The sequence below is a fragment of the Nilaparvata lugens genome, chromosome 5 (genome assembly GCF_014356525.2).
Source record: "Nilaparvata lugens isolate BPH chromosome 5, ASM1435652v1, whole genome shotgun sequence".
In the NCBI taxonomy this organism is placed as follows: domain Eukaryota; kingdom Metazoa; phylum Arthropoda; class Insecta; order Hemiptera; family Delphacidae; genus Nilaparvata; species Nilaparvata lugens.
The window spans coordinates 2,423,932-2,440,282 of NC_052508.1; the positions used below are offsets into that span (position 1 = coordinate 2,423,932).

The 16,351-nt window shown below is 34.8% G+C and overlaps 1 protein-coding gene across 3 annotated transcripts in view; it reads right to left on the reverse strand.

Moving 5' to 3' along the window:
• Positions 1-16,351, reverse strand: part of LOC111050043 (glutamate receptor ionotropic, NMDA 2B) — a 345,263-nt gene that overhangs the window by 208,106 nt on the left and 120,806 nt on the right. For all 3 annotated transcript variants that reach the window (XM_039429685.1, XM_039429686.1, XM_039429687.1), the window contains one exon: positions 1,467-2,310. In XM_039429685.1, coding sequence (XP_039285619.1) covers positions 1,467-1,751 — 285 coding nt within the window. In that variant the 5' untranslated portion in view covers positions 1,752-2,310. The remainder of the gene's footprint in view (positions 1-1,466; positions 2,311-16,351) is intronic.

The window sequence follows — 16,351 nt, forward strand, 5'->3', positions numbered from 1 at the left end:
AAATATATATAAATATTTTTGAATTGGCCTACAGTTGCCGCCTATTAACTGCCGTTTTACTATTGGTGCATGCAAATTTTATTCGGTATTCATGCGCCTGGTAACTCTTATTTCCTGAATACATTAAATTATTTTTATTTGGTTTTTTATTTATGCTCTTTGCATGCTAGTTAATATTCTATACATTAATATTAATTCCATGCTACCTAATAATTAGCCACGTGGACGGGTGTTTTTTCACATTGCACACCATCCGAATGCAATAAAGCTCTGCCAAGGGGTTTTGGTCAGATTCTACGTTCTTCGGTTTGATCGATCTCTAGGTCACCGATCCGTGAATACATCTATATAACCTCAATCTTCAAATATTTTATAAATAATCTATTTATGAGTGGTAAACTTCCTTCAAATCCTTTTTAAGTTCTTGTACCATTTAGCCAGAACAAGCTGATGCTATCTAATCTTGTTTATTATCTGCTTGGCGATATTAGCCAATTACTTTATTTTTAGACCTATTACTATTTCTGTTAGGGCTTTTCATCTACCCAGATTTAAATATGTTACACGATGAAAAAGACTAAGAAATTGTCAAAAAACCACAGATTTATTGATACTTAGGGAGACCGGTTTCGGCTATTACACCATTGTCAATCTCTGATAAACTGAAACTAAATACAAGAGCAGCAGAGTTTTTACTAGTAGGCGAGTACTGCTATTGGTGAAGGGCATGAACGCCTGCGATTGGCCCAGCTAGACAGTCTCCTCCCACTCAACGGTGTGACAAAATTGCGGCTTAAGCAACAGAATCGCCATGATGAAAAAAATGTACTTTCAGTACATTTTAAGAACCAAGAAAACAAGTGTGAAATATAATAAAACAAATTAATATGTAAATGGAAAAACTATTGACTAATGTATGCTTACAATTTTATGATAAAACTGAACTCGTAGTGTTGTATTGGTTGAAATGAATCTGGTCATTTAAACTATACTAGGAATTTTCCTCAATTACTCTCGTTATTTCTAAAGCCTCTAGAATATTCAAAGATCTGCCTTTGTTATTAACATGCAGAAACTCAACATTCTCCTTAACGGTGAACTTGTGATTATTTATTATCAAATGCTCTGCAAATTTAGATTCCCCATTTTGTTTATTCCAATCTCTGATGTGTTCTTAAATTCTACTTTTGAAACTTCTACCAGTTTGACCCACATAACAAGCATTACAATCACCACATTTAAGTTTCTACACCCCACTTTTATCCCAAATATCAATTTTGTCTTTACTCCAGCTAAATAGACTATTTCTTGAACAATTTCTTAGTCTTTTTCATTCAATATGAATAATTACCACAATATCAACTTCTCAACTACACAAAAAGTTATTAATTCCATTTTTTGTAAGGCAATACAATTTTTCTTGATAATTATGATTAATGGATTTATGACATGGGAAGTTGTTGTACCTGTAGTACTCTGCTGCTAGCAGCGGTCTCTTGATGGTAGGTGCCTGTGGTCGGTGTCTCAATGGTTGATGGCGCAGTGGGTGGTGGAAGGGGGGTGGTAATGTTGCGGGTGGCACTGCCCAGCTTGATGCCACTGCCCCCGCGGCCCCCCTGCTTGCCGAACACACTGCCCCCGCCAGTCTGGCTACCTGCCCGTCCTGTGCCAATCCGCACCCCCGACTGATTTCGCCAACTCAGCACCAGTGGGCTGCATGCTAATAACGCCATTAGAAGCACCCACCTCATCCTTAGCTGATATCAATATTTATAAACGTATTTCAATATAAAAACCTCCCTCCCCTTTTCCAGAAACAGACCCGAAATCACTCTATACGTAATCAACTGATATCAATATTTATACGCGTATTTCAATGGAAAAACCTCCTCCATCTCTTCGAGAAAGTGGCCTAAAATCACTCAATACGTAACAGCCCTATTATAGATTCCCTCTCTTCGGGTTCCCAATTTACTATTCCGTTAGCTTTTTCTTTCCTGCTTCACTCACAGCCTGGATTTTCCCGGTCCAATTTCAAGAATTGATATGCTCTTCAGGATAACGGTTGAGAGTATTGAGTCGACATCACGGTTTGAATATTACTACCACATAAATTTGAAGTAGAATTTGTCTGAGCCTTCCTGGAATACATTTGAAGATAATGCCATCTTTATTAATTCAAGAGTACGGGGGCTGTGTGTTTTTCTATTGAAATGGGATTGAAAAAAGCGTTGCTGAGTATGTTCGTGTCATCATTTCTTGAAATTCGAAGATTTGTGCATGGAAGTTTCAAAGACAAACGGCAATAACCTGTGAACAAAGCAAAGCAATTCATTAGGAACAACATAATAATATTCACTTGAGTTATTCATCCCCAACTAGTTGAATTTTTTCAAAAGAATTATCCAGTTTATTCTTAACAAATATTTATTTTTTATAATTATGTTTTCATTTTGTTTTACTCATTGATACAGTACTATACCCTCATTCTTTAGATGAAGTTTTCTATAGCAAATAATGACTGATGATCTCATCAACCAGTATAAAAGGTGAAACATATTGTACCATATTTTATCATAAAACTCTAATATAGCCTCTAATATAGAGAGTTGTGAGTAACTGATGATGATGATCAAAGGGAATGGTTATAATTTCATCTAGTGAAGTAATTAGATATAATTGAGTAATTGGAAATACAGTGATCAAATTAGAATCGGAATTCATAATCAAGCGATTTTCTTATATTACCACATAGAAGGTGAAATTGAGATTAAGGGGATTAATGGAAAATCAGTAGAGAGGTAATCAGTCAAATTTACTCGGGCATCAGTATTCAGTTGTGCTTTTGATATTTGGTAGCAAAATTCTTCTGTGAACGCTCATGATTACATGAAAAAGTTGTGAGTAATAATAACATCCGGCGATGCAGCACAATATTTTTGTACAAACGTTCCAAGCCATCAAATCCGCATTGTGGATTGATAGGTGAGCAATTCTATTCGACGCAGGAATGATTGGATCATTTGAAGGTTGGTGATTGTTGGAGAGATATTGGGACAGAAATTGGTGTCGGACGAGAGAGCAGGTGACATAATCCTTGTCGGGGGATTCATCTTGATGGTATCACAGTTACAAAAATATTTTTCCAGTGCTGCAAACAAGAGTGACAGATGCTGCAGTGGTGATGTTGGTGGGGGGTGAAGTGAGGGGTGGTCGTAATGTCGTCATCTGGAAATCATGTTCGCGTGGCTGAATAGCCGGACCTCTAAATAATGCATGAGCGGAAAAAGCGTTTTGGGTTTTCGGCATGTTCAGTGGCGGATGCGAGCAATCGAAACGCTTTATAGGTTTTACTGTCCGCGAACGTGAAATATCTACGCCGCAGTCTCTAATCCCCGTGCGATACATCCCCACCCCTTCACCACAATTCGACACCCCCTCCCAACCCTTAACCAACTCATCATCACTCTTGATAATGTGCTATAGTTGGTGTGCAGGTTGTGCGTGCGTGTGTCTATCGATTTGCCATCAGTGTCAGTAGCACCGGCGAAATAGCAGTGGCCGGTAGGAGGCCGAAAAACATAAACAGCCCCATATTTCTGGCCCATCATAAAGCGGAACTACCCACTCGAGTGTCTTGCGATGCACTTCAAGCCATCAAGGAGATATTTCCCGAGCAACGCCTTGTTTTGCCGTTATACTGTGTAAAGTATTAAATCTGGGTAGATAAAAAGCCCTAACAGAAACAGTAATAGGTCTGAAAATAAAGTAACTGGCTAATATCGCCAAATAGATAATAACTAAGATTAGATAGCATCAGCTTGTTCTGGCTAAATGGTACAAAAAACCTAAAAAGGATTTGAAGGAATTTTATTGCTCATAAATAGATTATTATATAAAATATTTGAAGATTGAGGTTATGTACATGTATTCACGGATCGGTGATCTAGAGATCGATCAAACCGAGAAACGTAGAATCTGACCAAAACCCCTTGGCAGAGCTTTATTGCAATCAGATGGTGTGCAATGTGAAAAAACACCTGATCACGTGGCTAATTATTAGGTAGCATGGAATTAATATTAATGTATAGAATATTAGCTAGCATGTAAAGAGCATAATAAAAAACCAAATAAAAATAATTTAATGTATTCAGGAAATAAGAGGTACCAGGCGCATGAATACCGAATAAAATTTGCATGCACCAATAGTAAAACGGCAGTTAATAGGCGGCAATTGTAGGCCAATTCAAAAATATTTATATATATTTCTATAAATGTTCGGAATCTATGTTGAATTGTTATATAGTCTATGTTATCGATATGGCTCGAATGCAAAGAAATTATTAATCATACAATCTAAGTAATATTTTGGTATTTTTTGTAAGATCTATTTGAACCTAAATGGCGGAGGACTAAGATATTTAAATTTTATGCTAATTTGAAAGTCGGAAATAGGATCTGTAAAACTTGAGAAAAGGAGAACCAGCACTCGCCAGCCAAATGCCACCATAAGAGGACCCCAAATATTTTAGAGCGTAGTACCTTACTAATGATTTTGTAAAAGTTAAAGTTAAAGTAAATTATTAAATTTCTTAAAAGACTTCGTGATGCTATTGTGAAGCAGAAGTCATTTTCATTTTTAATTAAATTTATAACCCCTTGGAGGAGACGATTCCGGCTACCATATTCCCGGACCACATGGAGTTGGATCGACATCGGCGGCTTACAAGAAGATTTTCGACACGTGAGTGATAAATTTGAATTAGTGATGGGCGCCCTAGTGCTTCGAATTAATCTGATGATCAAAGCTAGCTCGCCGAAAGGGTTTTTATTATAAATTAAGAAATTAATAAGAGTAATACTTGCGCAAGTAAAATTAGTATTAAAGGTATTTCATTGAAAGAAAAATATAGATCAATATTTCAGAAATTTCTATTAAATCAAAGAAGTACAAAATCTAGGCTATTAAAACATATGCATTTGATATTTAATTTTTTGCAATATAATTTGCAATAATTTATTATAGCTCTAATTCACTAGATGAATGGCTCTACCTATTCCGTCAGGTGCCGAATCTTGCACCCTGAGATAAAAATATATATTCGATACAAAGAAATCTACTAAGTACTAGAGATTTTTAATATATATATATTGGATTATTAGTGGCTAATTTATCAAACTGATCTTAAAGCACACATTTTTAATTGAATTGTCCAAGTCGACAAGTAGTAGCAAGCGCATATCGCAGCTGCATGCAAAAGAATGCATATGATTTTTAGATAAAGGCACATGGTAATGATTCGTGCCATAAATCTAGAATATAAAGTTAGCCTGTGATATTTTACTGATTTAAATTATTGTTCTATTTTTATATTATATTTTTTATCGCTCTTTATATATTTTTTGCCTCGATCTATTTTTTGCATTATTTGTTTAATATATGTATGAAACGTTCATGGTGTGCAATTTATTTTTTATTCCTCAACACTATAGTATAAGTATCATATTTATATATATTTATTATTTATTGAATTACAAGAGTTATAGGAGAAGCCCATATCTAGGCCTATCAAGATTTTTTAAGACTGAATACTATTAGAAAACCACGACCTAATTATATCAAATCTCATGCTTTACCGACTGATGCCAAGCAGGAGGCTAATCGTTATTTAAATATAAAGAATAACGTGACAACTGTGATCACATTTATGCGTTCCTGGAATCATATTTGTGTGACTATGAAAATACATATCAGGAGGAACAGCTTTTAGCTCAGAGTAACTTGGGATATTCTGATCCAATATTGCCTAGCATAGTTTCCAACCCGAATTCTCGAAGTGATTATACCTTCACCCAGATTGGATAAGCCCCTACCCCACTTAGTTTCCACGCACCGCTCAGAATTTGTCACTGCTACCTAGAATGTATGAGCTTCTAATTAGGTGTAATGTTGGGCTTACATCTTCAGGTGTTTCTGGCAGAAGCTATCAAACTACTCGGAGTTCATCATGTGAATGTAACTTCATCATATTTCTCCTTCGCTTACGTTAGCTTAGAATCATTTTGATTTCAAGCAGGATCTGGGAGTGAGTATTCATTAAATAAAATTGTCGTTCGTCCTTTCCTAGTAATAGGAATGATCTACCAGAGTGAAATTGAATCCCTACATAAGCCTAATTGACTAGATTGAGGAGAATCGGATAATCTGCAAAGAATAAGAAATGAAATCACGCTTGAAACATGTTCATATTTTTTGAACAACTAACCATTGAAATGTATGACAATCAAAGTCATCAGTCACCAGTAAAAATTCTAAAAATTGATGTACTATAAGATTAAAGCTAGATGATTAAGCTGATTAGGATGATATTGATGTAATTATAAATGAGTAAGATGACTATTGTTAGATTTCGTCTCATACTTTAGCCAGTCTTATGGTCGTCCATCTTGTTTTTGTAGCATTTGAATCTACCGCTGCTACAGTCCGCAGACATTTTTCTCACGTGTCATGCGATCTCTGACGTCACGGTTTCATTGATCGCTTGATCGATAGTAGCGCTAGTTGTCGTCTGCTTCTTTCAATGTTTTCTAGTTTAATATTCGTCTATAAGTATTTTGAATTGTATTTTCATTGTTTTTGAACCTCCTTTGGTATACTTCAACAGTCACTTCAACCTCAACACCTTCAGTTCGCTTAATATCGATTTTATATTTTCACTTCATTCGTTGAGTTTGTGCTCATGACTGCCGTGGACGTCATGTTTCCGCTATTGGGCAGTTCCTGTCTCTTCAACCAGTTTTTTGGCAAGAAGACTCACTCTCTCACTATTACACTTCTCAATTTACTACTTTTATTGTTATTGCAACTCCCAATAGTTAATTATACTTCTAATACTATATAATATTTTTCACACTTCACCGTTCAATCCTATTTAAAACTCATCTAAAATAATCTACACTTTCTCCATCGTCTCCTCTACTTCTTATTTTTCTTTCTAATTTCTCTTCTTGATCTTATATTTATAATGATTACTTGAATATTGTTGTTTGCGATGATGATTATTATTCTTTTCTATTCTTCTTCTTCTTCGTCTTCTTCTTCTTCTTCTTCTTCTCTTCTTCTTCTTCTCTTCTTCTTCTTCTTCTTCTTCTTCTTCTTCTTCTCTCTTTCTTTTTCTTTTCTTCTTCTTTTCTCTTCTTCTTCTCTCCTTGATTAATTCAAGATCACAATACGATGTTCTATTTCTTATTCTATAGTTCAGTTTCATAAGTTCTTCTCAATTTGTGCACATTCCTTCTTTCTCTTCTTTTCTTCCCCATTGTTATCATTATTTTCCCTGTGATTTTTTCACTAGCTATCCAGCATGTTCAAATGTTTATTTCTCTTTCTATATCTGTTTATCTTCCTACCTTTTCTCTTTCTATCTGATTACCTTCTACTAGTATCCATATATTATATTATAATATCCATATATTTATCCATATAATATTCGATTCTTTCCACATTGAATCATACCATTCCTCTTCAATTTTATGGGGATATTATTCATTATCAGTTGTATTATGTATCTTTTCTCAATTGATAACTTTCTTCAAAGATTTTTCGTTATTCTGCTGGCTTTTTCTTCTCTTTTTCAGTTTTTACTGGATCCCATTTCGCTCTATCTCCACCATGAACACGATCTTCCACTACTGGATTCCATCTCTCTCTATCTCCACTTGGACTCGATTTTCCACCACTGGATTCCATCTCTCTCTGTCTCCACTTGGACTCGATCTTCCACTACTGGATTCCTTCTCGCTTACCTCCACTTGGACCCGATTCTTCCACTACTGGATACCTACTCGCTCTATCTCCACTTGGACCAGATCTCCCACTACCAGTTCTTCCTCAATCTTCGTCTTATTCACCATTAGGATTATTCATCACCGGAACTCCACACATCTACATCTTATTGTGTTTAGTGAATTTTGTTTTGAACTAGTGCTTTAAATAGTGAAGGGAGCCGAACTGTCAAGGCATGCTGAATGCACTCGAATCAAGAGACTTTTTCATTTAGGTTAAGTTTTATCAGTTTCATCCCCATTTTCCCCGTCATGTGTTGTTCTGAGGTCGGTTCACGATTGGTCTGCTGCTTCCATGATGCCTCTCACTGACACGTCAGCTCGCTCGCCCTCAAGTAGGTATGATTATTTCAATAATAGTAATAATGACGCAGGTATGTTTCTAGCAAATAAGCTCCACTCTTTCAAAAAACTTTTCAAGGCTGCTCACCTTAACGTACAATCCCTCAGTTGCCACATTGATGAACTCAGAGCAATCTTCCGTTTTCAGGACTTCAATATAATCGGAATTTCCGAATCATTTTTGAAGCCTAGTATTTCATCAAATTTTGTTGCATTGCCTGGATATAATCTTTTCCGGAATGATAGATTAAATAAAGCTTGTGGGGGTGTAGCAATTTATGTGAAAGAAGGTATCAAAACAAAAGTTTTAATCACATCTAAACAAGAGTATTGTTCCAGACCAGAGTTTATGCTACTTGAATTATCCTTATCTAGTACTGATAAATTACTCGTTGGTATCTGTTATCGCCCACCAAAAATAGGTCATTTCACAGATTTCGAAAGTGCCTTGCTTTCTCTTATGCCTTGTTATAACCGTATACTAGTTATGGGGGATATGAACACCGACTTGAACATGACAAATCGTAACTTTGACTACTTTCAACTGACTACAATTTTCCAATGCCTAAACATGACTATTTTACCTCTCGATCCAACTCATCATACTAATGAATCAGACACACTCATTGACCTTCTCATTGTTAGTGATCCCAATGAGGTTGTTCAAGCAGGCCAAATCTCAGTCCCAGCTATTTCTAGACATGATTTGATCTACTGTGTACTTTCCCATAAGATACCCAAGCCAGAACAGAAAATTATCACTTATAGAGACTTCAAAAACTTTGATGAAGCCGCCTTCCTGACTGATGTGGCTCAGACTCCATGGCATCAAATTGAAGCATTACCCTCAGTTGATGACATGGTCAAGACTTTCGAGAATTGGACTTTGACTTTGTATGACAAACATGCACCTTATGTGACAAGGAGGATTAATAGAAAACGACGAGTACCGTGGATGACTGAAGACATACTTAAGATGATGGGACGTAGAGACAAGCACATAGAAAATTTAAAAAGACATTTGACTTGGACAGTTTGATAGAGTATAGGAGCCTTAGAAATAGGGTTAAACAGGAATTACGGAACTCAAAGATTAGGTACTTGAATTCGTTTATGACAAACAATAGACAAGACTCTAAATCACTTTGGCAGGGAATAAAAGAATTCGGGCTTGGCAAAGAGAAATCGAATCCACAAATTGACTTACCATTGAATAATATAAATGACCATTTCGTTTCACACTCTAACCAACGCGACGAAGTTGTCATTGCTAATCACATTGATGATCTTGAAGAGCAGGTTACAAACTTAGATTTACCAATCACTGATCAATTTCATTTCCATCCAATCTCAGAAGAAGACACTTTCAGAGCAATTCAACGTATTCATAGTAATGCTATGGGTGTAGACAAAATTCCTATTAAATTTATCAAGAAGATGTTATTTGCTGTTTTACCAACCATTACATACATTTTCAACAAGTCACTTGAAGAAGGCATTTTCCCTGAAAACTGGAAGTTTGCTCTGGTTCGCCCTCTAAATAAAGTTCCATCACCCAATAAAGTTGAGGATTTTAGACCAATCAGTATTTTACCTGCATTGTCCAAAGTGCTAGAAAGACTCATTCATGCTCAAGTTGTAAAATTTCTAGACAACAATAGTAAGCTTCATAACTTTCAATCAGGCTTTAGAAAATTCCATTCAACTGAGACAGCTCTGCTTCGTGTCACTGATGATATAAGGTTAGCTATGGACCAAAGAAAATGCACCATCCTCACCCTATTTGATTTTTCTAAAGCATTCGATACTGTTGATCATACAGTCCTTCTGAATAAGTTGGCTATTCTTGGTTTCAGTCACAACTCGTTAGTTTGGTTTAAATCCTATCTATTAGGTAGGAAACAATGTGTATCTGTCGGTGACAAAAAGTCACTTGGAAAAACGTTATGCATGGAGTACCACAAGGTTCAATTTTAGGCCCTCTCCTCTTCACTTTGTATGCTAATGACCTTTCTTCCATTATCAAATTCTCCAGTTTCCATACTTATGCAGACGACCTTCAAATCTATTTAAGCTGTCCCATAACAAAAATTAATGAAACAGTTGGAATAATGAATCAGGATATCAATTCGATAGTGGAATGGACAAAGAAAAATGGCCTTAAGCTTAATCCCATCAAAACACAACCCATTATAATTGGATATTCTCGTCTTATAAACAATATTGACCTTGAATCGATTCACAAAATTAGTGTAGACGGTAATGACATTCCTTACTGTAGCTCAGTTAAAAATTTAGGCATTATTATGAATAATACTCTTGACTGGTCAGAACAAGTGAACAAAACTTGTAAAAAGGTATTCTCAGCCATGCATGCATTGAAGAAAATGCACGATATCCTCCCTAGAAACATTAAATTATTATTGGTTCAATCTCTCATCTTCCCACATTTAATGTATTGTAATTCTGTTCTTAACGATATGCAAGTCACTCTGAATGATAAACTACAGCGTTGCCAAAATTATTGTCTACGTTTCGTCTACTCTCTCCAACGCCATGATCATATCACCCCAGCCCACATTGCTAGTTCAACATTAAAGCTTCCCGATCAGAGGCTTTTTCGAATAGTCAAGCTTGTTAGAGATATCTTGAAATACGGTAATCCGAACTATTTTAAAGATGATTTCAAATTTGTCTCTGAAGGTAGGAGGATAGATGCTTCACATACTAGAACCGGAGAAAGTACTTTAAGGATACCCAATCATCGAACTACTATTTTCACAAAATCCTTCTTAGTCAGTGCCTGTCGTGCATGGAATGCACTTCCTGTTTCTATCAGGTCCATCGAGAGCCGAGCGAGCTTCATCCTAACTTTAAAAAACATCTTTTGGAACAAATGACTGAAACTGTCCGGCCCTAGAACGATCACATGACATCCATCCCCCACCCATCCCACAAATACAAACCTTTAAACCATGTTATAGAACGAATTGTATATATATATATATATATAAACTCATGTTATTTCAATTATCCACTGCATAATGCTGTATATTACTGAAAGTTGATAACCCTGATCTACTTTCAGCCTACTTCATTTTATTAATCAATTATTTGATCTTATCTACCTATATAATTATTTTACTCTATCAATTTTCTGTTTTTTTTTCTCTTAATATTCATATTGATTAAAACTTTTACAATATTTCCATTAATAAATAAATCCTTAGTTTAAATAACGAAATTAACGTTTTGGTAGAGAGTTAGTGGGGAGGATATTTTTAATATTCTTTCCAAAGAATGGACATTGATATGTCCAAAGCTCCGCCAATTTATGTAGATGCATAACAATATGATTATTATCTATAGTTATTATATTACAAATGCTTTTTCATATCATATACAGTTCAATAATTATTTTCTTAGTCTATATTATGTAAATTCATCTATAATTTTGCTGTATTGTAAGCTATTGTATATAAGTGTATAAGCCAGTATATATTGTAATCTACATAAATAAAGTACTCAATCAATCAATCAATCAATCATCTCTTTGTACAGTCATACGATGTACATCTCAGTTTTAACGCGTCCATCTTTGAAAACTTTATCCATTTTGGAATCATCATTCATGTCCTATTTTTGTGGTGCTTATTCAAGAACCATTCAACGCATTTTTCAACAGTGAACTTTTCAACCATATTCTAGAATTTAACTTACCTTTCGGTACTTTTCTACTAAGCGTCCCTTTTTTTGCAAATCACGCCATGCTTTCTGGTACAAAACGTTTTTCAATTATTCATCATATTTAATTAATAACGTAGTAATTTCAACATGAATTCCACTGAGCTTTCAACAATCCTCAATATGAACTTTTGATTTATTATTTATCACTTAATTTCTGAGCATCAGTACACATTTTTTAGCGGTCACATTCATTCTTCATGTATGCTCATAGGAGATACATTTTTCAACTTGGAAGTCTTGTGCAAGTGCAGCTTACCTTATTCAACATTTCAACTCAGGAAATTTGCGCAAGTGCAGTTTGCCTGTCATTGTCAACCGCTACTCATTTTTAGCTACTCAGTCTTAGCTACTCATCAGTTATTTAGTCGAACTTTGTCATTCTCAATTCTTACTGATGCCAGTGATTTCAGTCGTCAAGAACATTTTATCTCTTTTTTCAAATATTTATTCACTGCAATTACATCAACGTTAGGACATAACCTCAAACTTTATTCTACTTAACTCATGGTGGAATTTTTTCCAATTAACATTCAACCAGTGAAACTCATTCAATTTGTGAAGTGCCCATTCGTCGTTATACTCATTATCAATTTAATATTGGAACAGTCTCAACTTTCAATATCTCAACGTATTCAAGTCAAGTTCTCTTCCGCATCGGTCACCGTTTATCAGGATATAATCAGATATCTTCATCGTTCAACTTCTATTAGCCCAGCAGCTGTCTGCAACTACAATGTACTTGACAGGAGTCAAGTTTCATCCTCGAATTTGAGTCACCGTAGGCCTATCACTTTGGCAACACATCATTATTATTCAGGGAAGTCTTATTCTATTATTCACATTTTGTACTTACCCTCTCAGAGGCACTGTGTTTACTGTAGTCTTCATCCCATTCAATTTTGTTCCTGATTAACTTTTTATTCCTAAATAATAACTATTTAAATACTATCAATCATTCAATTTCTTTTATCTTCTATTATTATTACTTATGTGTTCTACATATAGTAATATTCCCCATGTAACTTGACATGCGTTAAGCTGTCATTCCCAGCCCGCTATGTAATACAATATGCTGAGCTTCGTCTCCTTTCAATATTGTATTGGTATTTTTCAACCTTTTCTATTTTTAATTATTAATCGAACCTTCAGTTCTGGACAGACTTTCTGCTCCTTCTGCTTACATTATAGCCAAGTTGCTATATTTGTCCTCTTTCAGTGTTACATAGTCAACAGCTTGAAAGCTTCAGGTACGATTGGATTCTACCTAAACTGAATTCCTAGTTTCATTTTCTGTGAAATTAGTTATTGTTCATATTCATATAATTTCTGTATTTTCATACCTTTAAGATTACTAAGAATTTTGCAGGACTTTTTATCTAGGATTTTTGTCTCTCGATTGATTTTATTATTCAGGTTAAGATTCTCATATTTACTATCATTTTTCAAGTATTCTAAATTTTTATTCATTTTAAACATTGCTAAATTTTGTACGTTCAATTCAATCTTTACTCATTGTCATTATTATTCTATTATTAGTTTCAGCATCAGTATACTCTTTGTGTATTTAACATTACATTGTTATCCCAACTTTATCTTTGTATTACTCAATCTTTTGCGCTCACAGAGGTAACATCATTTTTGAAACATTGTATCAGTATTCTTAAACACTAGCAAAAGTCTAGGTACAATAAAAACAACTTGAGTGCATTCCTAATTTTTTTTATTTTACTTACAACTACATAATTTTAAGCATTCCAATAGTTACATTCAAATATCAGCCTTACATTCGGATAATAAGAAACTTATTATCTATCATTCTTCAATTATTAGTCATCATTATTGCACTACTTTGTGCATTCTACTTGTGCTCAGACGCACAGTAAACCAGAGGTATTTTTTCGGATCTACACATTCAAGGTTGTAAATCCGCTCATAGCAAATAATGAAAAGCTGTCAGTGCCTAGATCAGATATAGATCTCATCTACACACTTCCACACAGTCCACTACTTTGCAGATCGGCCTTACAACCCGATCTACTGACAGTCAACAACTATCTAATTCAGATTATTCATCTGTCCATTCATGGATTAACATAGAATCTCCTTGAGTAAAATAACTCCAAAAGTACCGATAAAATAAACACCGATTTAATCCCAAGTCTACATTGATATTCTCATATCTCCAACGATCTTCATTTTCTATGAAACATAAATAGGAAGAGTTGTACTAGAATCATAGTTATTTGCTCGGAATATTCCCATTAGTTCATTTTTACACTGTAATTTCATACATAATGTATTTTATAAGAGGGCTATTTGTGATAGGATATCATCTCAGTTGAAAATACTCTCAATGAATAAATAATTGATGGAGTTGGTTAGGTTTTTCTACACTCAATTATTACTCATTTTGTCCTCATTTTCTGTTGATCATCAGCTCAATATCAAATTCACTCTTGTCGAAACAACATGTGGCTGAGTCGTACTAAATATTATTTCAAGTCAATGAAACCGTGCTAATGAAAACTTACGTAATGAATATACGCCGACGAGTTCAAGCGATGTTATTTGTATTCATATTGCTTTGGAGGGAATAATGCAGCATCCTGCTTCAGCAATATTAGCTGACTACAGCCCGGAACAATACAATGCTGCTCAATGCAATGTATTGGAAGCGAGCCTGCTGATATTGTGCATCTGGTACCATTGTACAGCAGTTAGTGATGCTGCCACTGCTGCTAATATTGCTAATGCTGATCACACACGCAACATTGTCACATACAAATCAGCGTGAACGATTTGTTCCTCCAGTACAGGATGACGTCATTGCCCAATAACATAATGGTGGTATGTGACCCTGTTTCGATACATATGCGTCTGATAACACTGGTGCATTAATAGATTGGAGTGCGTCGCAATTAACATGCCTGAATTGTTGTTATCAACGCAAGCTGACAATCCATCCCTGCGGGGACTTTTTAGCTTTGTTTCCAGCGTGTTTGTGGAAATTGGGATTGGAACTCTACTCAATCACTCCTAATAATCATTCTGTGTCGATCCATCAATTCTGACAGCATTTCTAGAGCCCAAATTGGTCCAAGATCTCGTGTAAATATAACTATTGAATGAATTGGAATCACAAAATTGTAGTATCTCTTTTGCGTTTTGACTTGTGCTTAAGGCGTTTAATTGTGTCACGTTATTATTTATATTTAAATAACGATTAGCCTCCTGCTTGGCATCAGTCGGTAAAGCATGAGATTTGATATAATTAGGTCGTGGTTTTCTAATAGTATTCAGTCTTAAAAATCTTGATAGGCCTAGGTATGGGCTTCTCCTATAACTCTTGTAATTCAATAAATAATAAATATATATAATATGATACTTATACTATAGTGTTGAGGAATAAAAAATAAATTGCACACCATGAACGTTCATACATATATTAAACAAATAATGCAAAAAATAGATCGAGGCAAAAAATATATAAAGAGCGATAAAAAAAAATATAATATAAAAATAGAACAATAATTGAAATCAGTAAAATATCACAGGCTAAATTTTATACTCTAGATTTATGGCACGAAGCATTACCATGTGCCTTTATCTTAAAATCATATGCATTCTTTTGCATGTAGTTGCGATATGCGCTTGCTAATACTTGTCGACTTAGACAATTCAATTAAAAGTGTGTGCTTTAAGATCAGCTTGATAAATTAGCCACTAATAATCCAAATATATATATATTAAAATCTCTAGTACTTAGTAGATTTCTTTGTATCGAATATATATTTTTATCTCAGGGTGCAAGATTCGGCACCTGACGGAATAAGTAGAGCCATTCATCTAGTGAATTAGAGCTATAATAAATTATCGCAAATTGTATTGCAAAAAATTAAATATCATATGCATATGTTTTAATAGCCTAGATTTTGTACTTCTTTGATTTAATAGAAATTTCTGAAATATTGATCTATATTTTTCTTTCAATGAAATACCTTTAATACTAATTTTACTTGCGCAAGTATTACTCTTATTAATTTCTTAATTTATAATAAAAACCCTTTCGGCGAGCTAGCTTTGATCATCAGATTAATTCGAAGCACTAGGGCGCCTATCACTAATTCAAATTTATCACTCACGTGTCGAAAATCTTCTTGTAAGCCGCCGATGTCGATCCAACTCCATGTGGTCCGGGAATATGGTAGCCGGAATCGTCTCCTCCAAGGGGTTATAAATTTAATTAAAAATGAAAATGACTTCTGCTTCACAATAGCATCACGAAGTCTTTTAAGAAATTTAATAATTGATTTAACTTTAACTTTTACAAAATCATTAGTAAGGTACTACGCTCTAAAATATTTGGGGTCCTCTTATGGTGGCATTTGGCTGGCGAGTGCTGGTTCTCCTTTCTCAA